Source organism: Oncorhynchus masou, chromosome 12 (assembly GCF_036934945.1).
Source record: "Oncorhynchus masou masou isolate Uvic2021 chromosome 12, UVic_Omas_1.1, whole genome shotgun sequence".
Classification (NCBI taxonomy): domain Eukaryota; kingdom Metazoa; phylum Chordata; class Actinopteri; order Salmoniformes; family Salmonidae; genus Oncorhynchus; species Oncorhynchus masou.
The window spans coordinates 86,331,730-86,355,871 of record NC_088223.1 but is presented as its reverse complement, the minus strand read 5'-3'; the positions used below and the strand labels follow the sequence as shown (position 1 = coordinate 86,355,871).

Sequence of the window (24,142 nt, the reverse complement as noted above, 5' to 3'; positions counted from 1 at the left end):
GCCCGTTAATGCTTTGTAACTTAAGTTTATGCCTTGTATGTGAATCCATTAATTTTACAAAGTCATTAAATACACTTGCATAAATTATATTCTCGTACATTTCTTATTTGCCTATTACTGTAACTCTACTATAATGTTCTATTACTGTAACTCAATTATAGTGTTCTATTACTGTAATTATAGTGTTATATTACTGTAACTCAACTATAGTGTTCTATTACTGTAACTATAGTGTTCTATTACTGTAAATATAATGTTCTATTACTGTAACTCTACTATAGTGTTCTATTACTGTAACTATAGTGTTCTATTACTGTAACTATAATGTTCTATTACTGTAACTCTACTATAGTGTTCTATTACTGTAACTATAGTGTTCTATTACTGTAACTCTACTACAGTGTTATATTACTGTAACTTTACTATAGTGTTCTATTACTGTAACTATAGTGTTCTATTACTGTAACTCTACTATAGTGTTCTATTACTGTAACTCAACTATAGTGTTCTATTACTGTAACTCAACTATATTGTTATATTACTGTAACTCAACCATAGTTTTCTATTACTGTAACTATAGTGTTCTATTACTGTAACTCTACTATAGTGTTCTATTACTGTAACTATAGTGTTCTATTACTGTCACTATAATGTTCTATTACTGTAACTCTACTATAGTGTTCTATTACTGTAACTATAGTGTTATATTACTGTAACTCTACTATAGTGTTCTATTACTGTAACTATAGTGTTCTATTACTGTAACTCTACTATAGTGTTCTATTACTGTAACTATAGTGTTCTATTACTGTAACTCTACTATAGTGTTCTATTACTGTAACTATAGTGTTCTATTACTCTAACTCAACTATAGTCTTAATATTCCTATTTATCCTATGGAGTCAGATAAAGATCATTAATTTACAGTTTTTTACAATCACGAGGACGCATTTCTCAATACTTGAGAAACTATTCACACAGTGAGCACAACAGAAGTCTATGTGGGCTAAACTGTGGAGCATTTTTCATTGCTTTGGCACAAAATGCTTCTTTCATATTTCATGAATTATTTTCTCACTCAGACACAACCACCACCAAAACTCCACGTACCTACAGGCCAATTTGCACATGTTTACATTCTCGTTTCAAAACTGTTACAAGTTAAGTTCAAAACCTAACATAACACACATTTAATAAGACAGCAATTTGCTACATTTCTACAGTAACACCATATTTAAATATATTCCAAATCTAAAAAGTGAAATACTATCCAAACAATTAGACCAACCACAGCTGATTCCCATTGTAGCTGAACACCTGCCAGGTGTTAGTCTTTCAATTCCATTATCATCTATACAAAAGGGGACAGCTTAGGAATAATGCTGTACTGTAATGTAAACCTGGACCCAGCCAGATATAGAGAAGTGGTTGACAGAGGAAGAAGAGTGGCTGGGAGAGGGAGAGGACTATGTATGCATGTTGGAAGAAGCCTGAGAGGAAGATCAAGAGCTGTAGTCTCAGATGAGACTAGGGCTACTATAATTGATCATGTAATAAATCATGGTCTATCAATGAGAGAGGCTGGTCTGAGAGTGCAGCCAAATCTGCGACGCTCAACAGTGGCATCTATTGTGAGAAATTTGGGCAAAACAACAGGTAAGATGTGCATTCTGCAAGGGCATCTGACTGAACTGCACATTACAGAAGTCAATTTGAGCAAAGCCTCCAAACTCACTTGTGTGTAATTTTTTTGGTATTTCTGCTTAGGACTCAACGGTTACCTCCTACAGGCGGGAGAGGTAGGATTTTCACTGCTGTGCAGGAAACTGCAATCGTTGATATGGTCATCAGAAACAATGCCATAAAACTCACAGAGATTTGGGACAGAGTGTTGGCAGACAACATTACATTTGGAAATATTCACAATGTAAGCATGACAACTATTTCTAGAGTCCTGAAACAACATCAAGTCAGGATGAAGCAGCTGTACACTGTCCCCTTTGAGAGGAAGTCTGAACGAGTCAAGCAACTCAGGAACCAATATGTCCAGGTAAGATGACTATAAAATACAGAACTGGTTTTGAACAAAAACCAAACAGGGCAGAGGCACACAATGGCATGTTTTAGGGATAATGTAAACTACCGTAATAGCCTAACTCTTATGTTGCCTTGTGGATTTATTTTAGAGAGTCATGGAGATTGAAGCCAGGCAAACACCCCACATATTCATCTTTGTGGATGAGGCTGGTTTCAACTTGGCCAAAACACGGCGGCGAGGAAGGAATGTGATTGGGAAAAGAGCCACAGTGGATGTCCCGGGCTAGAGTGGTGCCAACATCACAATGTCTGCTGCAATATCCTCTGATGGATTGCTGTTACAACAAGTCGCTAATTGGGCCATACAACACCGAGCGTCTCATTTAATTCCTGGATGACCTCTATGGAAGGTTGGGTCAGGTGAGGACAGGGTTGCAGTGAGGGGAAATCGGCCAACGTTTGTAATCGTAAGGGACAATGTGGCATCTCGCCACTCCTGTGCAGTCACAGGGTGGTTTGTAGCCCATCCCAGGATGGTGTCACTTTTCTTCCCTCCTTACTCTCCATTCCTCAACCCCATAGAGGAACTATGTTCCTCCCTCCTTACTCTCCATTCCTCAACCCCATAGACTCTTCCAGATCTGCCAGTCTGCCAGACTCTTCCAGATCTGCTTCCAGTCAGCCAGACTCTTCCAGATCTGCCAGTCAGCCAGACTCTTCCAGATCTGCCAGTCAGCCAGACTCTTCCAGATCTGCCAGTCAGCCAGACTCTTCCAGATCTGCCAGTCAAACAGACTCTTCCAGATCTGCTAGTCAACCAGACTCTTCCAGATCTGCTAGTCAACCAGACTCTTCCAGATCTGCCAGTCAGCCAGGATCTGCCGGATTCAACTGCCTGGCTGGGCTTCATCTCAGTACTGGGCTTCCTCTCAGTGCTGGGCTTTCTCTCAGTACTGGGCTGCCCCTCAGTCCCGAGCTGCCCCTCAGTCCCGAGCTGCCCCTCAGTCCCGAGCTGCCCCTCAGTCCCGAGCTGCCCCTCAGTCCCGAGCTGCCCCTCAGTCCCGAGCTTCCCCTCAGTCCCGAGCTGCCTCAGTCCCGAGCTGCCCCTCAGTCACGAGCTGCTCCTCAGTTCAGTGGGGTTCTGGGTGAGGACTATTAGGCTATGGTCGGCGGAGAGGGTGGATCATCCCAGGACGCGAAGGGGAGGAACTATGACATTTATGGAGTGGGGTCCACGTCCCGAGCCGGAACCGCCACCATGGACAGACGCCCACCCGGACCCTCCCTATGGTTTTGAGGTGCGTCCGGGAGTCCGCACCTTAGGGGGGGGGGGGGGTTCTGTCACGCCTTGGTCTTAGTATTTTGTGTTTTAGTTAATTAGTTGGTCAGGCCAGGGTGTGACATGGGTTTATGTTATTGTGTTGTTGTATTGGGGTTTTTGTAGGCATTGGGATTGTGGTTGATTAGGGGTGTGTTTAGTTTAGGTTTGGCTGCCTGAGGCGGTTCTCAATCAGAGTCAGGTGATTCTTGTTGTCTCTGATAGGGTACCGTATTTAGGTAGCCTGGGTTTCACTGTGTATTTCGTGGGTGATTGTTCCTGTCTCTGTGTAGTTTCACCAGATAGGCTGTAATTAGGTTTCACGTTCCGTTTTGTTGTTTTGTATTTATTAGTTATTTCATGTATAGTTCCGTTTTTTCTTCATTAAAAACATGAGTAACCAACACGCTGCATTTCGGTCCGACTCTCTTTTGACAAACGAAGAACGCCGTTACACCCATAGAGGAACTATGTTCCTCCCTCCTTACTCTCCATTCCTCAACCCCATAGAGAAATTATTTTCCTCCCTCCTTACTCTCCATTCCTCAACCCCATAGAGGAATTATTTTCCTCATGGAGGGGGAAGGTTTATGACCGCCATCCACATGATCAAATGTCCCTCCTGGACGCAATGAATGCTGGATTCCTGGACATATCTGCAGAAGATTGCCAGGGATGGACCAGGCATGCCAAAATGTGCTTTCCTAGGTGTATTGTCCAAGATGAAATAAGATGTGATGTGGATGAGAACCTGTGGCCAAATGCAGAAGACAGGGTTGACTAGCATTGCTAATGTATCTGTATCGGTAGATGGTGTATATAAAAATTGTTGTATTTTGGAATCACTCAATGCCATTTAATGACAAACATATTGAAGCATATCGCAACATGTCTGATTCATTACTGTAACATATACTGCAGTCAATTCTAAACAATAGAGAGGTGTCATTCTTGTTCTGTAAAGACATTTGACAAAACAAAACATTGTGTAATGCTACCTGTTGTTAGTGTTTTTTTAGGTCATTGTTTTATTAGTGACAAAGTGTGCTTGTTGGGTGACAACCTTTGCTAGTGTTATGGAAGAATGAGTTGATTTGATACATGTACTACAGATTTAGTAGTTTTAGTGTATTTTGGATGTGAAATTAACTGCTGTGCCAAGCTGAAAGTTGGTTAGGAGAACTGTGCGAAGAGTTTTGAAAAAGTGACCTACAGTATGTATTGAGAAACGGGTCCTAACGATTGTAAAAAATAACTCTAATGGGCTAATTGCTTATTCTTATTACGAGTTACATGTGAGGTTTTTATGATATCATACATTATAAATATTATGCCCACTACACTATCATATCCCGTTCAAAAGGCACTTAGATATTTTGTATTGCCCATTCACCCCTTGTCTCAAGACTTAAAAATCCTTCTTTAACCTGTATCCTCCCCTTAATCTACACTGATTGAAGTGGATTTAAGAAGTGATATCAACAAGGGATCATAGCTTTCACCTGGATTCACCTGGTCAGTCTATGTAATGGAAAGAGCAGGTGTTCCTAATGTTTTGTCAACTCTGTGTAGATTAAACTATATGGAACATCTTGAATGATGCCTTTGACTGCATGGGGTCTTCAAAATGCAATCGTTTTACATCAGTCCCTCTGTCTTTTATAGCTGGTTTGTGTGTGTGTGTGTGTGTGTGTGTGTGTGTGTGTGTGTGTGTGTGTGTGTGTGTGTGTGTGTGTGTGTGTGTGTGTGTGTGTGTGTGTGTGTGTGTGTGTGTGTGTGTGTGTGTGTGTATTTGTGTCTCCCTACTCCCTTGTGAAAATATCTTGTTTCTTTAATTTAGCAGGGTGTTATATATCTGGGCTAAAAGTGACACTACTTGGTGACAGGTCTCAGCAATACACTTTTCACATCCCATTTGTTCAGCAGTGTGTGTGACAGTGTGTGTAACAGTGTGTGTAGTAGTGTGTGTGTAGCAGTGTGTGTGTCTGTAGCAGTGTGTTGCAGTGTCAGTGTCTGTAGCAGTGTGTGTAGCAGTGTCTGTAGCAGTGTGTGTAGCAGTGTCTGTAACTGTGTGTGTAGCAGTGTGTGTAGTGTCTGTAGCAGTGTGTGTAGTAACAGTGTGTGTAGCAGTGTCTGTAGCAGTGTCAGTGTGTGTCTGTAGTAGTGTGTGTAGCAGTGTCTGTAACAGTGTGTGTAGCAGTGTCTGTAGCAGTGTGTGTAGCAGTGTCTGTAACAGTGTGTGTAGCAGTGTCTGTAACAGTGTGTGTAGCAGTGTCTGTAGTAGTGTCTGTAGTAGTGTGTGTAGCAGTGTCTGTAACAGTGTGTGTAGCAGTGTCTGTAGCAGTGTCTGTAACAGTGTGTAGCAGTGTCTGTAGTAGTGTGTGAGGCAGTGTCTGTAACAGTGTGTGTAGCAGTGTCTGTAGTAGTGTGTGTAGCAGTGTCTGCAACAGTGTGTGTAGCAGTGTCTGTAACTGTAAGTGTCTGTAACAGTGTGTGTAGCAGTGTCTGTAACAGTGTGTGTAGCAGTGTCTGTAGTAGTGTCTGTAGCAGTGTCTGTAACAGTGTGTGTAGCAGTGTCTGTAGCAGTGTCTGTAACAACAGTGTGTAGCAGTGTCTGTAACAGTGTGTGTAGCAGTGTCTGTAGTAGTGTGTGTAGCAGTGTCTGTAACAGTGTGTGTAGCAGTGTCTGTAACAGTGTGTGTAGCAGTGTCTGTAACAGTGTGTGTAGCAGTGTCTGTAGTAGTGTGTGTAGCAGTGTCTGTAACAGTGTGTGTAGCAGTGTCTGTAACAGTGTGTGTAGCAGTGTCTGTAGCAGTGTCTGTAACAGTGTGTGTAGCAGTGTGTGTAGCAGTGTCTGTAGCAGTGTGTGTAGCAGTGTGTGTAGCAGTGTTGGAGCAGTGTGTGTAGTAGTGTCTGTAGCAGTGTCTGTAGCAGTGTGTGTAGCAGTGTCTGTAGCAGTGTGTGTAGCAGTGTGTGTAGCAGTGTCTGTAACAGTGTGTGTAGCAGTGTCTGTAACAGTGTGTGTAGCAGTGTCTGTAACAGTGTGTGTAGCAGTGTCTGTAACAGTGTGTGTAGCAGTGTCTGTAACAGTGTGTGTAGCAGTGTCTGTAACAGTGTGTGTAGCAGTGTCTGTAACAGTGTGTGTAGCAGTGTGTGTAGCAGTGTCTGTAACAGTGTGTGTAGCAGTGTCTGTAACAGTGTGTGTAGCAGTGTCTGTAACAGTGTGTGTAGCAGTGTCTGTAACAGTGTGTGTAGCAGTGTGTGTAGCAGTGTCTGTAACAGTGTGTGTAGCAGTGTGTGTAGCAGTGTCTGTAACAGTGTGTGTAGCAGCCCCATATGCAGGGCCTCTGCTGGGCCTGCTGTGCTCTCCTCTTCATTAAGCTTTTCTTTTAATTAGGGACTATCTATTTCCAGGCCATTGAAAAATGGTCTTTTTAAGTTTAGCTTTCAGACTCCTAACCTCGTTTCCAGTGACCAAGTCTACATAAATGAATGGGACCAATTAGTGATAAAGATCATAGTGCCGAACCACAAAGTCTTTAAACACAGAGTTGTAGGGACCACAGATCACCCTCTTGGGAGCAGGACCTGATAGTCTGTCTGTGTTTAGCGTTCTCTTACAAGGCCTCTGACCAGACCTCTCTCACCTTCTCCCAAATAAACGTTCATCGTTAGAGAGACTATATCACTAACTAATCAAGTACTGGCATGCTCCACTCTATAATTCATAATCAAGTATTTGCGTGCAGGGTTTAAAAGGCATGTAGACTAGAATATAAAGACACTCATTAACTGTTAACGCATACCAAATTATCTCTTTTGTATACTCCATTGTACTTTACTACATTTGACACACATTTAGCATATAAGCAGTATTTTGCCTTAGCATTGCAAAGGCAATGCAAACTCTATCTATGAGTATTATAAAGCTCTGCAGACATCAGACCACTTCAATATGGAAATGTATCAGAAGAGTTCTGACTGCGTCATTCCACGTCATTTCAACAAAAAAATTATATGTGATGACGTTGAATCAATGTTGAAAACTGATTTTTTTAAAGTCATCAACATAAGGGAATTTTGTATTTTTTTCCACCCCACTTTTAACCTAAATTCAATGACGCTCTGAAATGTTTTATTGATTTAACATTTTCAATTCACGTTAGTTGACAACTCAACCAAATGTCAGTCAAAACTAGACATTGAACTGCCGTAAGTGGCCAGTGGGCTGTCTCGTACTATGATAGAGAAGGATCTTGTTCTTGTTCAGTTTTGGGTTTGAGCTAAATATAGCTCTCGTCTCGGCCACAGAGGAACGTCTGCGTTAGTCTTTAAAATTACAAAGCTGCATCGATGGCAGTGTAAAATCAAAACATTTCATATGAGAAAGACCTGGTAGGATATCTTACTAGTCACATCTTGTTTTCACATTGTACTACAAATTCTACAATAACCACTACTAGTATGAATACGGACATTCCCAAACTACAGTATGCAATGGGTGTTTTGCATGTCAATTACAAATCTTCCAGTTTTTTGATAGGATGTAATGTGATGACTGTTAGTCCCACAAACTGATTCTGCTCCAGCCGTAGACTGAATACTGTTACAGTGTAGGCAGACAAACACTCTCCATCACACTGGCCTCTGATTAATTATGAACTGATGATGTCTATATAAACATCCCATCAGTGGCGGTTCTAGCTTGTATGGCTCCCTCGGCGAACCCCCCACCATTCTGCACTAACTGTCATTTTTATTCAGACATTTGGAACAAAACAAATAAATAATCATAACAGTTAAAACAATATAAATATAAAAATATATATACAAATAGAAGTAACAAAGACAAATATAAACAAATTTGTGTTGATTTGGCACTCGAGCATCAACACATTACCCATCCCCCAACACTGTCAGCCAAGAGTCAAGACTACATTACCCATCCCCCAACACTGTCAACCAAGAGTCAAGACTACATTACCCATCCCCCAACACTGTCAACCAAGAGTCAAGACTACATTACCCATCCCCCAACACTGTCAACCAAGAGTCATGACTAAACCAATTCACCTTGGTGGTGTGAAGACTGGTTTTATATTATTCTTAACGATTTCACACAAACCAGAAAAAAATGCAACAACATGTCTGTGAAACTATATATTCACAGTATTGTGAATGAATTGTGGTTTATTTGGTAGCATTTCATAGTGTGACTGATTTACTAATTTCATTAGTATTGTACAAAGTTAGAGGTGCGATATTTGATAGATTCCCCGCTCCCCCTACCTCGGGCTTCCAGTGGGGAGACCTGAGGTCAACCTACCCCCGCCCCCCTCCCCATCTCGTACTTCTGAGTGGGAGACCTTCCCAGGCAGTAGCCTGCCTAGCTCACAAACTAGAATCAGGGCATCGACTCTGACAAGGTTAATTGACCTACTGTCCCACACGGTGACATATTATCATTGACGTGATGTGCAAATGGGCGATAGAAAATCGATCACACAAATGTCACCATTCCCCAAAAAATTGTGCGGGCAGCCCTGTGCCGCCCCCGGCAAGATGCTGCCCTGGGCGGCTGCCTATGTCGCCTATACCTAAATCCGCCACTGCATCCCATAATCTGCAAACAATATCATAACTATTATCATGCACCAACAGAGCCTTTCCGCCTTTCTCTCGCTCTTTCTGATGTTCAATTTCTCTCTCTCCCTTATCCTTCCTCCCTCCCGCATGTGTGCCCCTCTCCCGCTGTCCGCAAGAGCTGCTTACAGAGAGCAAACATATTGGTATGGCCATGCTGATTCCTTTATCTGTCTCGCTGCAGGAACAAAGTGTTGATGCTGCATTCGGGGGAGAGTGGTCCGGGCGGTAGATAAATGGAGAAACCAGAGCTCCGGGACACCAATAATGAGCAAAATTAGCACTGCATCCACTCTCCCTCAGCAAACAATTGACCGCCTAATTCATGGCCAGCTTTTCACACACAGAAACCAACCTCTTTTGTGACTGGGGGATGTCAAAGTAAGAAAGGCTCAGGTCCTTTTTAAAGGCGGAGCAGATTGATGGGTGTCAGATCAATATGCTGTATCAGACGTAAATCCCCTTATCATGTCACCGCTGGCTCGGCGTCTCTGCCTGCCGCTCAGATCTATGCTCGGAGATGCTTATCTCAAAGGGCATGTGAAGGAGGGAACAGGGGAAATGTGTGTCCAGCAGCAGCATCACTCATATCCCACCAGGGAGGGAAGGAATCTCTCTCTGGCTACTGATGGATCTGTCCCCAACACTGGCTCTGAGCTCTGAGGGGCCTACCGGAGTCTTGACGATGTGGCACCTTATTCCATAAGCCAACTGTTTATTGCCATTGACGTGTGTGTGTGTGTGTGTGTGTGTGTGTGTGTGTGTGTGTGTGTGTGTGTGTGTGTGTGTGTGTGTGTGTGTGTGTGTGTGTGTGTGTGTGTGTGTGTGTGTGTGTGTGTGTGTGTGTGTGTGTGTGTGTACACTAAACAAAATCAGGGATGACTAGCTAGGGAACAAGAAGTTTCTCTGTTTCTTTACTAAGGTAGGCCTGGATTTCAACACAATGTCTTCTGTAATTAGTCTGACCAGGCTCCCAGCTAGTTGCAAACAGCCTGATATTTGAAAGATATCAGTCGAGCATCCTGAGAGTATATACAGTACAGAGCAGTAGACTAGAAGTTTTGTTTGCATACTTCCTGACACTTTTCAAATGGGGCACATTTTTCTATGACTGCCTGGCTTTTAAGCTCCATCAAATGATTTTATAGCAATGCTGTCGTTCCTTCCCAGGAGTTGTTTAGAAAATACAGATTTTGCATCTGGTCATGCCAGCTCACTAAGACTAAAATGTCATATCTTGATGACATGCAGGTATGATAGCGGAAAACAACAAGCTGAGAGAGTTCCTAATGTTTTGTAGAGTCAGTGTATATAAAGCCTGCCTGTGAATAAATATGATAATATTAATATGATAATATGATAATATAATACTGGTGATGATGCCAGTCTGTTCTCACCACGTGGGCCAAACGTAGGCCTTGAGATTCAAAGGCAGCTAGAGACAGTCTGGAAATCAATGGAGCCATTCCCAGGGGTCTCATTAGGGCTGGGGAAACGAAACGGCATTGTGGATATGGGACACAAACGCTGGAGCGAGCCTCCAAATATGCCCTAACTATGCTAATTCAAGTCGCAATTAAGCCATGTGTTTTTCAGCTTATCGGCTGTGACTTAGAGACGTTTGTGCATATGCTAGCTCACCACAACTTAAGACAGGGAGAGAGAGAGCCTCAATGAGCTTGGCGACGTCAATGCAATTTCATACAGAGGCTGTAAGCTACAGTAGCTCATTTAATTATCACTTTTTAACACAGCCCTGTGTTCTTAACGAACTTAATGGCATTAAATGTGATGTGTGCGTCAGCTCGGTTTACAGCGCTGAGCTGTGTGTGTGGTGGGTCACTAGGTACAACAGCTTTGGCTCATTGTGGCTTTCTGACTCGCGCCAGACTTGCTCTCACAGAATATCATGACATAGTTACGTCAGTGTGTTTCACACATCTGCTGTTTGTCAGGGCTTTAGCAGCGGGGCCGTGGATCTGACACACTGCATTTAGCTCCACATAGCACTCTACATGAAGCCTCCTCCTACACCTATTAGTCATATTAAAGACAATAAATACTACATATAATGGAAATAACATGTTTCTCACAACATCAGTGAAGCTTATGAATCTGCCTTATGAAACAAATATATTGGTCAATTACTCTTAAATGTCAACCTGCAGTTGCTACATCCATTTTTGGACTTATAAATTAATGATGTGTAAAAATTTAAAAAAAATAAAACCCAATGAGTATTGAAGAATATAATTTATAAATGCATTATTAGCTTAGTACAACTATCGTACCCCATCAAAACCCAACATATAAGCTTGTTTTACTCCAATGTTTATAAACAAAGCAAATGTAAACACCATATACCATTAAAAAAAACAATAAAACTATAATTTTGATATATATCATGGATGATCAGTCCTTGCATCCATAGCTCTGTCAATGAATTTGAGAGTGGTTACATTTCTCCATGCCTATCCCTACGGTTTTTACAGAAAGTGGTGGGAAAGACACTTAGTCATTGTTTCAACTGCTGATTATTACTAACGTTGTTGTGGCGTTTCTGAGGGTTCAAAGGTTGGCCACCATGACGGACTCAAAAGAACAACATAGATCTGTAGTCATGGTTACGGCAACGCATATACCTGTCAGCCCCTCACAGTTTGAGCAGACACAGTGGAGAGTTTAATGGCTCCAGCAATGTGCTTAGATGTTGCATCTACTGTGGGAGAAAAATCCATCTCTTTGGTAATTTTCCAGTACCCATGTTGGAGAATCTCCAGTCGCCTAGTAATCGCATACTATTTCCTTTGGAAGTAGGAAGAAGAAGCAGTATAAGACTAGGCACAGGAGTGGTCCAAAACAGAGTTAAGCATTAGACATAAAGAAATAGAACTACAGTATGGAAATATTGTTTTTCCCCACCTTATTTACAAACAACATATTGAGCCTGACACTATCAGGAAACGAGAGCGCCACTGCTAAGCTCTTCATTACACTTGTGTCACTATACGTTGACAAACAGGCCTTATGGAGAAAAAAAAGAACATATTAACGGATTGACATATTATGATTGCCTATTCACCTGTAAAGATATACATGATATATATCACATATGTAAGTCTGTGCAAAACATTTCAATAACAGCTAAATGTTGAATGAATCCAAGCACACAGATACTTACACATTAACTTTGAAAAGTAATAAAGAACTTAGTTAGATAGCAGACACCCTGCATGTCTCATTTGGTGGTCTCTGTGTTCAGCTCCACTAAACTGTGCATAGTCCTCAAAAGCTCTTATTCTAATCCACCAATTAATGTCTAGTCTGTGGGGTGGCCTCCAATGCCCTCAAAGGTATTCTACTGCTCCACTTCCCACCAAACTTCTCACAGCAGAATTCATTAGCATGTCAAGCACAGAGCCAATTATTTGGCATTAGAGTGTCTGGCTAAAGGGCTTACCTACAGTACATGAACTTGTCAAATCACACTTGGATCAACCCAAACTAGCGTTGCATAGGGAGGTTATATTATTGGAAACTTTCTAAGTTTACCAGTAAACTACCAATAAACTACTAAAAGAAAATGAATGACAAAGCTGTAAAACATTATTTTAAATATAAACCATCAACTAAGTGAATACCATTGTTGTTTAATATGAGGGTTTCTGCATGAAATATCCTTGATTTATTTTTTTAAACACACTTTAGTTTATTTTGCCATGTCAATATGTCTTTGTTTTGAATGTTTTGCCGCCAAACTGGTAACAGTTGTGAAAAAGGAAAATAGTTGGAAAAGGTGCAGAGTTAATTGGAAATAATGGCATTGATGATTAAATGCTTTTTTTTATTAATTAGGCTACTTCCTCCTGTTTTTCATATGGTGTATCCTATAAAAACTCATGGACCTTATGGACATATAATATGAATAATGAATAGGTATTCATTTTGAAAAGTTAAAGTATAAATTACCTAAATTACCATAGACTGCCATAGATTACTTGTTAATTACCAAAATTACCATAGACTGCCATGGATTACTTGTTAATTACCAAAATTACCATAGACTGCCATATATTACTTGTTAATGACCAAAATTACCATAGACTGCCATGGATTACTTGTTAATTACCAAAATTACCATAGACTGCCATAGATTACTTGTTAATTACCAAAATTAGAGAAGATTCCTGTAACTACCTCATCCCCATATTGTTTTTATTTACTTTTCTGCTCTTTTACACACCAGTATTTCTACTTGCAAATCATCATCTGCTCATCTATCACTCCAGTGTTAATTTGCTAAATTGTAATTACTTCGCTACTATGGCCTATTTATTGCCTTACCTCCTAATGCCATTTGCACACAATGTATATAGACTTTTTTTTTCATCTTTTTTTTCTATTGTGTTATTAACTGTATGCTTGGTTATTTCATGTGTAACTCTGTGTTGTTGTTTGTGTGGCACTGCTTTGCTTTATCTTGGCCAGGTCGCAGTTGTAAATGAGAACTTGTTCTCAACTAGCTTACCTGGTTAAATAAAGGTGAAATTAAAAAATAAAAAATAAAAACTTTGGTAAATTACTGGTAGCTTCGCAACTCTAACCAAAACACAATTATAAACTTAACACCTATCAATGATTCACTTCACGTTCTTCATGATTCCAGTTCTAGAATAATAACATTTCTATTGAGAGCTGACCTGGAAGAGGAGGGGTTGTGTATCAACTGGGTTTAAGTAAATCTGTGTTACTGCTTGTAGAAGACTGGTTTTCATGTTTTTAGACTCACTGACAAAAACTTTAGATATGTCATATCAGGTGAAGTATGAGGGGAAAGCCTACATAGTTTATGTGACCACGGGTAGTCTGAAGTGTTTTGATTGGACATAAGCAGCAGGTGTGCACGCACAGGGAGTGGGGAACTGATAGGGCCTCTGTCACATCTGGTTCCAGATCTGAGAGTAGGCCAATCATGATGAGTAAAATCATGATGGGTCTGATCATGATGGGTCTGATCATGATGGATAAGATCATGATGGGTAAGATCATGATGGATAAGATCATGATGGGTAAGATCATGATGGGTAAGATCATGATGGATAAGATCATGATGGGACTGACCATGATGGGTCTGATCGTGGTGGGTAAGATCATGATAGGTAAGATCATGATGGGTAAGATCATGATGGGTAAGATCATGATGGGTCTGCTCATGATGGATCTGGCAATGATGGGTATGATCGTGGTGGGTAGGATCATGATTTGTAAGATCATGATGGGTCTGATCATGATGGATCTGGCCATGATGGGTAAGATCATGATGGGTCTGATCACGGTGGTTAAGATCATGATGGATAAGATCATGATGGGTCTGATCATGATGGGTAAGATAATGATGGTATGATCATGATGGGTAAGATAATGATGGTATGATCATGATGGGTACGATCATGATGGCTAAGATCATGATGGGTCTGATCATGCTGGGTCTGATCACGATGGGTCTGATCACGACGGGTAATTTATTTCCCTTGTATGTTACCCCTGTGGCTTTTCTTTCTTTCTTTATTTTAGTCTTCCTGAGGGGCTACAGTGGGGCAGAGCAGGACCTCCTAGTCTTCCTGGGGGGCTACAGTGGGGCAGAGCAGGACCTCCTAGTCTTCCTTTGGCTACAGTGGGGGTTATATTCAGGACCTCCTAGTCTTCCTGGGGGGCTACAGTGGGGCAGAGCAGGACCTCCTAGTCTTCCTGAGGGACTACAGTGGGGCAGAGCAGGACCTCCTAGTCTTCCTGGGGGGATTACAGTGGGGCAGGGCAGGTTCACCTTGTCTTCCTGGGGGGTTACAGTGGGCCAGAGTAGGGATGAAGTTCCTGGGGTGTTGGTGGAAACTGGGAGGGGCTGGTGGAGAAGGTTGTGGCTAAGTTGTTTAAATAGCAGTGGTTGTTGCCACTGATATCTTTCAGAGGAAGAGTAATGTAGGTATCACATATGCCTGGCCACTACAATCTTTTAGCATAGGCTGATGATGTTGGATCCCCACAGTGTCTTGTCATGGATTAACTTCAGAGGTTACTGGTGGATTTATTTTGGTTTGGCCAACACTGGACACGTGCAGCAGTGTTACACCTCCCTTTGCATGATGGAGGTCAAGGGCTGGTAGACATTGGATCCAGAGTTACAACGTTCCATCTACAAGCTGCACAGAGATTTCACAGAGGCTGTTCTGAGGAGAGCAAGGGACCTTGTTCCTGTTGGATCTGGAGCAAGTCGATATGTCAACCATTACTCCGTTGTACCGTGCTGTTCTTTGGGCGTGTGGAAAGACTATCTGTTCACAGAGATGTTTCACGGCCAGGAGCAAGGATAATGGAGGAGCAACTGTTTCACAATCCACTCATCCAGACCTCTGTCAGCTTGCGGGCCAGGCTTGTGAGAGCGGGGTTTCCTAAATTGGGTGACCTGCAAGAAGAGTCTGGGTGGAAATATGGCAGTGACATGGTGGAGGCTTCCTCCATAAAGTCAACCAGGCTACTGCCGCAGGTGGTGGAGGGGTTCCGAGCTGCACTGCCAGACTCGTTCAGAGAGCTGCTGGGGAATAGGCAGAGACTGGACCGTCTAACTACGAATGACACTGACCTACCTCCGTTCAGCATTGCTGCCGCTGCAGGGGAATACCAGGAGGGTGAGGGAATGATGTTATCGTTTAAGACTCCAGAGCTGGAGTCCTGGAGTCCTTACAATCATGATGGCTAAGATCATGATTGGTCTGACCATGATGGGTCTGATCATGATGGGTAAGATCATGCTGGGTCTGATCACGATGGGTCTGATCACGACGGGTCATTTATTTCCCTTGTATGTTACCCCTGTGGGTTTTCTTTCTTTCTTTCTTTTGAATGCCTTTTTCTGGAGGCTTTAAGAGTGGGCACTTTAAACAGTAATGGGGGAAGAGAATAGGAGGGCTGTAGTAGGAATAGGAGGGCTGTTTAGTAAGAGACAGGAATAGGAGGGTTCTAGTGTATGAGTTTAGTAAGAGACAGGAATAGGAGGGCTGTAGTGTATGAGTTTATAAGAGATGGAGGGTTCTAGTGTATCAGTTTAAAAAGAGACAGAATAGGAGGGTTCTAGTGTATGATTTAGGAGACAGGAATAGGATGGTTCTGATGTATGAGGGTAAGAGACAGGAATAGGAGGGTTCTAGTGTATGAGTTTAGTAAGACAGGAATAGGAGGGTTCTAGTGTATGAGTTTAAAGAGACAGGAATAGGAGGGTTCTATGATGGGTATGAGTTTAGTAAGAGACAGGAATAGGAGGGTTCTATCAACTATGAGTTTAGTAAGAGACAGGAATAGGAGGGTTCTTTCTGTATGAGTTTAGTAAGAGACAGGAATAGGAGGGTTCTAGTCTATGAGTTTAGTAAGAGACAGAATAGGAGGGTTCTAGTGTATGAGTTTAGTAAGAGACAGGAATAGGAGGGTTCTAGTGTATGAGTTTAAAAAGAGACAGGAATAGGAGGGCTGTAGTGTATGAGTTTAGTAAGAGACAGGAATAGGAGGGTTCTAGTGTATGAGTTTAGTAAGAGACAGGAATAGGAGGGCTGTAGTGTATGAGTTTAGTAAGAGACAGGAATAGGAGGGTTCTAGTGTATGAGTTTAGTAGAGACAGGAATAGGAGGGTTCTAGTGTATGAGTTTAAAAAGAGACAGGAATAGGACACGGGCTGTTTAGTAAGAGACAGGAATGGAGGGTTCTAGTGTATGAGTTTAGTAAGAGACAGGAATAGGAGGGCTGTAGTGTATGAGTTTAGTAAGAGACAGGAATAGGAGGGCTGTAGTGTATGAGTTTAGTAAGAGACAGGAATAGGAGGGCTGTAGTGTATGAGTTTAGTAAGAGACAGGAATAGGAGGGCTGTAGTGTATGAGTTTAGTAAGAGACAGGAATAGGAGGGCTGTAGTGTATGAGTTTAGTAAGAGACAGGAATAGGAGGGCTGTAGTGTATGAGTTTAGTAAATTGGGTGACAGGAATAGGAGGGTTCTGGGTGTATGAGTTTAGTAAAAGATAGGAATAGGAAGCTGTAGTGTATAAGTTTAGTAGGAGACAGGAATAGGAAGTGTAGTGTATGAGTTTAGTAAGAGACAGGAATGGAAGCTGTGGTGTATGAGTTTAGTAGGAGACAGGAATAGGAGGGTTCTAGTGTATGAGTTTAGTAAGAGACAGGAATAGGAGGTTCTAGTGTATGAGTTTAGTAAGAGACAGGAATAGGAGGGCTCTAGTGTATGAGTTTAGTAGGTAAGATCATGGAATAGCAGGGCTGTAGTGTATGAGTTTAGTAAGAGACAGGAATAGGAGGGCTCTAGTGTATGAGTTTAGTAAAAGATAGGAATAGGAGGCTGTAGTGTATGAGTTTAGTAAGAGACAGGAATAGCAGGGCTGTAGTGTATAAGTTTAGTAAGAGACAGGAATAAGAGGGCTCTAGTGTATGAGTTTAGTAAGAGACAGGAATAGGAGGGCTCTAGTGTATGAGTTTAGTAAGAGACAGGAATAGGAGGGTTCTAGTGTATGAGTTTAGTAGGAGACAGGAATAGGAGGGTTCTAGTGTATGAGTTTAGTAAAAGATAGGAATAGGAAGCTCTAGTGTATAAGTTTAGTAGGAGACAGGAATAGGAAGCTGTAGTGTATGAGTTTAGTAAGAGACAGGAATAGGAAGCTGTAGGTGTATGAGTTTAGTAAGAGACAGGAATAGGAGGGTTCTAGTGTATGAGTTTAGTAAGAGACAGGAATAGGAGGGTTCTAGTGTATGAGTTTAGTAAGAGACAGGAATAGGAGGGCTCTAGTGTATGAGTTTAGTAGGAGACAGGAATAGCAGGGCTGTAGTGTATGAGTTTAGTAAGAGACAGGAATAGGAGGGCTCTAGTGTATGAGTTTAGTAGGAGAGACAGGAATAGGAGGGCTGTAGTGTATGAGTTTAGTAAGAGACAGGAATAGGAGGGCTGTAGTGTATAAGTTTAGTAAGAGACAGGAATAAGAGGGTTCTAGTGTATGAGTTTAGTAAGAGACAGGAATAGGAGGGTTCTAGTGTATGAGTTTAGTAAGAGACAGGAATAGGAGGGCTGTAGTGTATGAGTTTAGTAAGAGACAGGAATAGGAGGGCTGTAGTGTATGAGTTTAGTAAGAGACAGGAATAGGAGGGCTGTAGTGTATGAGTTTAGTAAGAGACAGGAATAGGAGGGGCTTTAGTGTATGAGTTTAGTAGGAGACAGGAATAGGAGGGTTCTAGTGTATGAGTTTAGTAAAAGATAGGAATAGGAAGCTGTAGTGTATAAGTTTAGTAGGAGACAGGAATAGGAAGGTGTAGTGTATGAGTTTAGTAAGAGACAGGAATAGGAAGCTGTGGTGTATGAGTTTAGTAGGAGACAGGAATAGGAGGGTTCTAGTGTATGAGTTTAGTAAGAGACAGGAATAGGAGGGTTCTAGTGTATGAGTTTAGTAAGAGACAGGAATAGGAGGGCTCTAGTGTATGAGTTTAGTAGGAGACAGGAATAGCAGGGTTGTAGTGTATGAGTTTAGTAAGAGACAGGAATAGGAGGGCTCTAGTGTATGAGTTTAGTAGGAGACAGGAATAGGAGGGCTGTAGTGTATGAGTTTAGTAAGAGACAGGAATAGCAGGGCTGTAGTGTATAAGTTTAGTAAGAGACAGGAATAAGAGGGCTCTAGTGTATGAGTTTAGTAAGAGACAGGAATAAGAGGGCTCTAGTGTATGAGTTTAGTAAGAGACAGGAATAGGAGGGCTGTAGTGTATGAGTTTAGTAAGAGACAGGAATAGGAGGGCTGTAGTGTATAAGTTTAGTAGGTGTAAATGTTTAAATGTGGTGGTCCTACAAGAGACACACAGTGATGGTGGTAATGAGGTAGTGTGGGGCACGGAGTGGGAGGGGGAATATTTCCAATGTAAGTGCAGGAGATGCAGATTCTGTTCTCACCAGGCCTAGATCTTAAAGTAATATCTACCTCAGAGGTTGAGAAGGGGAAGGTGTTTTTTCTGCATTTGTTTGTTCATTTCTATGTTCCCAGCAGGGGGGCTGACCGGGTGCAGCTTTTTGAAAAGCTTAGACAGGTCCTGCTGCAGTATGACAGGAATAGCTGTATTGTAATGGGGGGGGGACTGTAACTGTACGACAGATTACATACTAGATAGGAACTGAGAGGAAGCTCATCCACAGTCGGGGGTGGTCTTAACCAACATGTTGAAACAGCATGGACTAGTAGATATGTGGAGAGACAGAATCAGGGAGACAGGAGCTACACATGGGTGAAGGTGGTGGAGGGAAAGATTAGTGCAGCTAGACTAGACAGGATCTAAGGGGAGCTGTAACAGGGTTCTGGGCTCCTAGTGGTTTATCAGGATCTATGTCAGTAAGTGGAGCTATAACAGGGTTCTGGGCTCCTAGTGGTTTATCAGGATCTATGTCAGTAAGCGGAGCTATAACAGGGTTCTGGGCTCCTAGTGGTTTATAAGGATCTATGTCAGTAAGCGGAGCTATAACAGGGTTCTGGGCTCCCAGATCTGCTCTATTGGCTTTTCAGACCATCACATGGTAACGATTGAGTATAGCTTGTCAGGTGTACCTCGTCCAACGTTTTACTGTGCTAAATTATTGCATGATTCCCCTTTTTCTGATTGGTTTGGTGTCTTTAGGGAGAGTTGGAAAGGAAGGAAGGTTGAGTTTGAAAACCTAAGACAATGGTGGGAGGTGAGGAAAACACAAGTAAGGGTGTTTTGCCAGCAGTACTCTGCCCATGGAACAGCGAGCATAAGGTCTACTATTCAGAATTTGGAGCAGGATATTAGAGACATTGAGAATAGCCTTATTGGGCAGCAGGACTTAGGGTCAGAGAGGGAGTTCAGGGCGAAGCGGACACAGCTGGGGGTATTATTTTACAGGATCAGGTGAAGGGTACGCTCATTAGAGAACGGATGCTACCCTGACGGACATGGATGCTCCTAAAGCCGGGAAAGAAGTTGGCGCACATTCCACTTGATGTGACCTTCACGGTCTCTGATGTCGGATCCAGCGGAGATGACGAGGAGGACTATGGATTTCTACGCAAATGTTTCTGTGGTGTATTTCGGTGTCCTTTGAGAACTCTGAACGACCAGTCAGCTACCAGCAGGCAGTGCTGTCACTACTGCCGTAGAAGGGGGACTTAGCTCTATTGAAGAACAGGAGGAAGGTATCGTGCTCTGCTTGGATTACAAAAATACTGTCCAAGTGTTTGGCAAATCGGCTGAAAGGTGGTTTGGAACCAATAGTTCACAGGGACGAGGCATACTGTGTGCCTGGGTTGGACAATAATGGGCAACTTGTTTCTTTTGAGAGATGTGATAGACATCACTGGGATGCATGAAGGTCCGATTATAGGGAGATGGGCGAGAGCAGGACCTCCTAATCTTCCTGGGGGGATTACAGTGGGGCAGAGCAGGACCTCCTAGTCTTCCTGAGGGGCTACAGTGGGGCAGAGCAGGACCTCCTAGTCTTCCTGAGGGACTACAGTGGGGCAGAGCAGGACCTCCTAGTCTTCCTGGGGGGATTACAGTGGGGCAGGGCAGGTTCACCTTGTCTTCCTGGGGGGTTACAGTGGGCCAGAGTAGGGATGAAGTTCCTGGAGTGTTGGTGGAAACTGGGAGGGGCTGGTGGAGAAGGTTGTGGCTAAGTTGTCTAAATAGCAGTGGTTGTTGCCACTGATATCTTTCAGAGGAAGAGTCCTGTTCGCCTGGCCACTACAATCTTTTAGCACAGGCTGATGATGTTGGATCCCCCACAGTGTCTTGTCAAGCAACTTCAGAGGTTACTGGTGGATTTATTTTGGTTTGGCCAACACTGGACACGTGCAGCAGTGTTACACCTCCCTTTGCATGATGGAGGTCAAGGGCTGGTAGACATTGGATCCAGAGTTACAACGTTCCATCTAAAAGCTGCACAGAGACTTCACAGAGGCTGTTCTGAGGAGAGCAAGGGACCTTGTTCCTGTTGGATCTGGAGCAGGTCGATATGTCAGCCATTACTCTGTTGTACCGTGCTGTTCTTTGGGCGCAGGGAAAGACTATCTGTTCACAGAGATGTTTCACGGCCAGGAGCAAGGATAATGGAGGAGCAACTGTTTCACAATCCACTCATCCAGACCTCTGTCAGCTTGCGGGCCAGGCTTGTGAGAGCGGGGTTTCCTAAATTGGGTGACCTGCAAGAAGAGTCTGGGTGGAAATATGGCAGCGACATGGTGGAGGCTTCCTCCATAAAGTCAACCAGGCTACTGCAGTAGGTGGTGGAGGGGTTCCGAGCTGCACTGCCAGACTCGTTCAGAGAGCTGCTGGGGAATAGGCAGAGACTGGACCGTCTAACTACGAATGACACTGACCTACCTCCGTTCACCATTGCTGCCGCTGCAGGGGAATACCAGGAGGGTGAGGGAATGATGTTCTCGTTTAAGACTCCGGAGCTGGAGTCCTTTTGCACAGCCAGCAAAAAGGCTCTGTATGCGGTGGCTGTGAAGGTGGCTCTGAGGGCAACAGGGTGATTGGGGTTTTGGGACCGGGCTCTTCTCTGAGAGGATGTTGGCGCTACCTGTATAATCCTCCCATAGAGGAGCTTATTGCTGATCTACGGTGGAGGATTATTCACGGAGCTATCGCTACAAACAGATATGTGTCACACCTTGATCCATCAGTGGGGAAGAGGTGTCTTTTCTGTGGGGAGGAGTTTTTTTCTTATTCCAGGTTGGTAGGGATGTTTTCTGCCCTTGGGGGGTGGTGCACAGGCCTAGGTTTGGGATTGACTGTGGACCTATATGTAGCAAATAGGCGTAGTGGATTACATGGGGGGCAGGCAAAGTTTCAATATGGAAGAAGAGGAAACATGAGATGCTGGGTGTGGGACGTAGGGACCCCAGAGCTGTGTTGCTGGGGCTGGTGCCGTCTCGGGTACAAGTGGATTATGTATATGGGGCGCTGGTGAACCGTCTGGGGGATTTTGTGGAGATGTGAGGTATCAGGGGGGTTCTATGTGCAGTGGGAGGGGGAGGCTTGGTTTTAACTTTAAGTTTGTTCAAATTTAATGAAGTTTGTGTTTTAATGATGTAAGTGTTTGTGCCAAGTGAAGGTATTTTTAAAATCAGATCTCTCTCTCACCAACAAGATCTCGCCAACGAGATCTCATGGTCTCATTTCAGTATTCAATGTTTTTCCAGCGAGGGTTAAACAGGAAAAAAGAATATGATTAAATGTAGGCATTTATTCTGACGGGTTGTGGTAAGTAATAAGGTTTCGGATAGGATTAAAACAGAAAACATTTTAATGAGTGCCTAGCACAGGGATTGAACCTGCGAATCTCGGAGCCATAGCTCGCAGTTTAAGCACGCTCTATAGCAAACTGCTTGCCTACTAGATGGTAATAGTTGTTCATGTTTCCCCTAGTGGATGGTATCGAAGGCATCTCCCTACTAGGGATGCCTTCGCATTACCATCTCCCTACTAGATGGAAATAGGTGCTAACATTGCCCCTAGTGGACATTATCGAAGGCATCTCCCTACTAGAGATGCCTTCCAATTACCATCTCCCTACTAGATGGTAAAGCGGACTGGACCATGCTCCAGTCAGCCTCAGAGAAAAACATCAACCTATTCGCTGACCCAGTAAGTGCATTTATAAAGAAGTGCATTGGAGATGTTGTACCCAGAGGTGGGACCAAGTCATTGTTTTACAAGTCAAAAGTAAGTCTCAAGACTTAGCACTCAAGTCCCAAGTCAAGACAGGCAAGTCCGAGTCAAGTCTCAAGTCCTAAACTTTGAGCATCGAGTCCTAAACTAGTCATAATGTGCTCTTCACCAAATGTCATACCATTTCATATTTTTAACAAGAGTAATAGTTAGTATATCACATTTATGCAAACCATGAATGCTTAAAAATATCTATATGTTTATTACTTTCCAAATAAAGGTTATATTTCCATGGGAATAAATGGGTAGCCATGAGAAAGACCCCCCCCCAAATAGTGATCGACTATCGGGACCGCTATGGGGCGCAATCGGGCGATGTAGGCTTGTACACAATCACACACACACACTCTCTGTGTGTGTGGTTACAGTAGACTAACATATGTCAATGGTTTTAGGAACAGCAGTAACATCAGGCAGGATTTAGGCTACCAACTGCCTAGCCAGTTGTAGCTCAATCTTGGGTGCAATGATCACGTTCCTGCACTCACTGACTGTGTGGAGGCTCATTGATTTAACATTGCGTTAGCCTACATGCAACACTAGCCAAGTTATAAATTACATAGCTGCCGGCTATATTAGCCATGACTTACAGTTCTTTGTGCAGCTACAAATGTCAAACAAAGTTGGATATTGCTGCACCTCCGTCTGTAATTTTCTTCCTGCATGTTTTGTAAGTTGCAATCCGCTTTTGTTGATACAGCGTCGTCTTTATATCCAAAAATAATCATTTTGAGAATCATCTTTCCAAGGGCTCCATCTGAATTCACCCGCTGACGTTCCTCTGCACTGCCACGTGCAACTTTTTCTCCGCTGGCACAATTTGATTGGCTGCAGTCCGATTCAAACTGTAATCTGTTAAATGAAGAGGTGATGCGCTGCACACTTTTTTAATAGCATCATTTTTCATATTTGGGCTTGGGGGGAGGGTATCAAGTCTGGTCGAGTCAAAAGGCTAAATTCCAAGTTAAGTCATGAGTTATTGGTGTTAAAGTCAAAGTCGAGTTGCAAGTCATCATATTTCTGACTCGAGTCCAGGTCATTTGACTCGAGTCCACACCTCTGGTTGTACCCACTGTGACAATTCAAATCTACCCTTACCAGTAACCGTAGATGGATGGCGGCATTCGCACAAAACTGAAAGCGCGATACACCGCATTTAACCATGGAAAGAGGTCTGGGAATATGTCTGAATATAAACAGTCTAGCTATTCCCCCTGCAAGGCAATCAAACAAGCAAAATGCCAGTACATGGACAAGGTGGATTCGCAATTAAACGGCTCAGACACAAGACGCATGTGGCAGGGTCTACAGAAAATCACAGACTACAAAAAGAAATCCAGCCATGTCACGGACACCGACGTCACGCTTCCAG

The 24,142-nt window shown here is 43.0% G+C and overlaps 1 protein-coding gene across 3 annotated transcripts in view; it reads right to left on the bottom strand.

The window, feature by feature from the left end:
* The window catches only part of LOC135549241 (BTB/POZ domain-containing protein KCTD16-like), a 129,146-nt gene that overhangs the window by 35,027 nt on the left and 69,977 nt on the right, over positions 1-24,142 (bottom strand). Inside the window, exon 5 of one of the 3 annotated variants that reach the window (XM_064979264.1) lies at positions 9,009-9,031. The exons of 1 other annotated variant lie outside the window; for it this stretch is intronic. In XM_064979264.1, coding sequence (XP_064835336.1) covers positions 9,009-9,031 — 23 coding nt within the window. Of the gene's footprint in view, positions 1-9,008; positions 9,032-23,407; positions 23,426-24,142 lie in introns of all 3 variants that reach the window. One more of the 3 variants, XM_064979265.1, reaches the window with a different exon arrangement.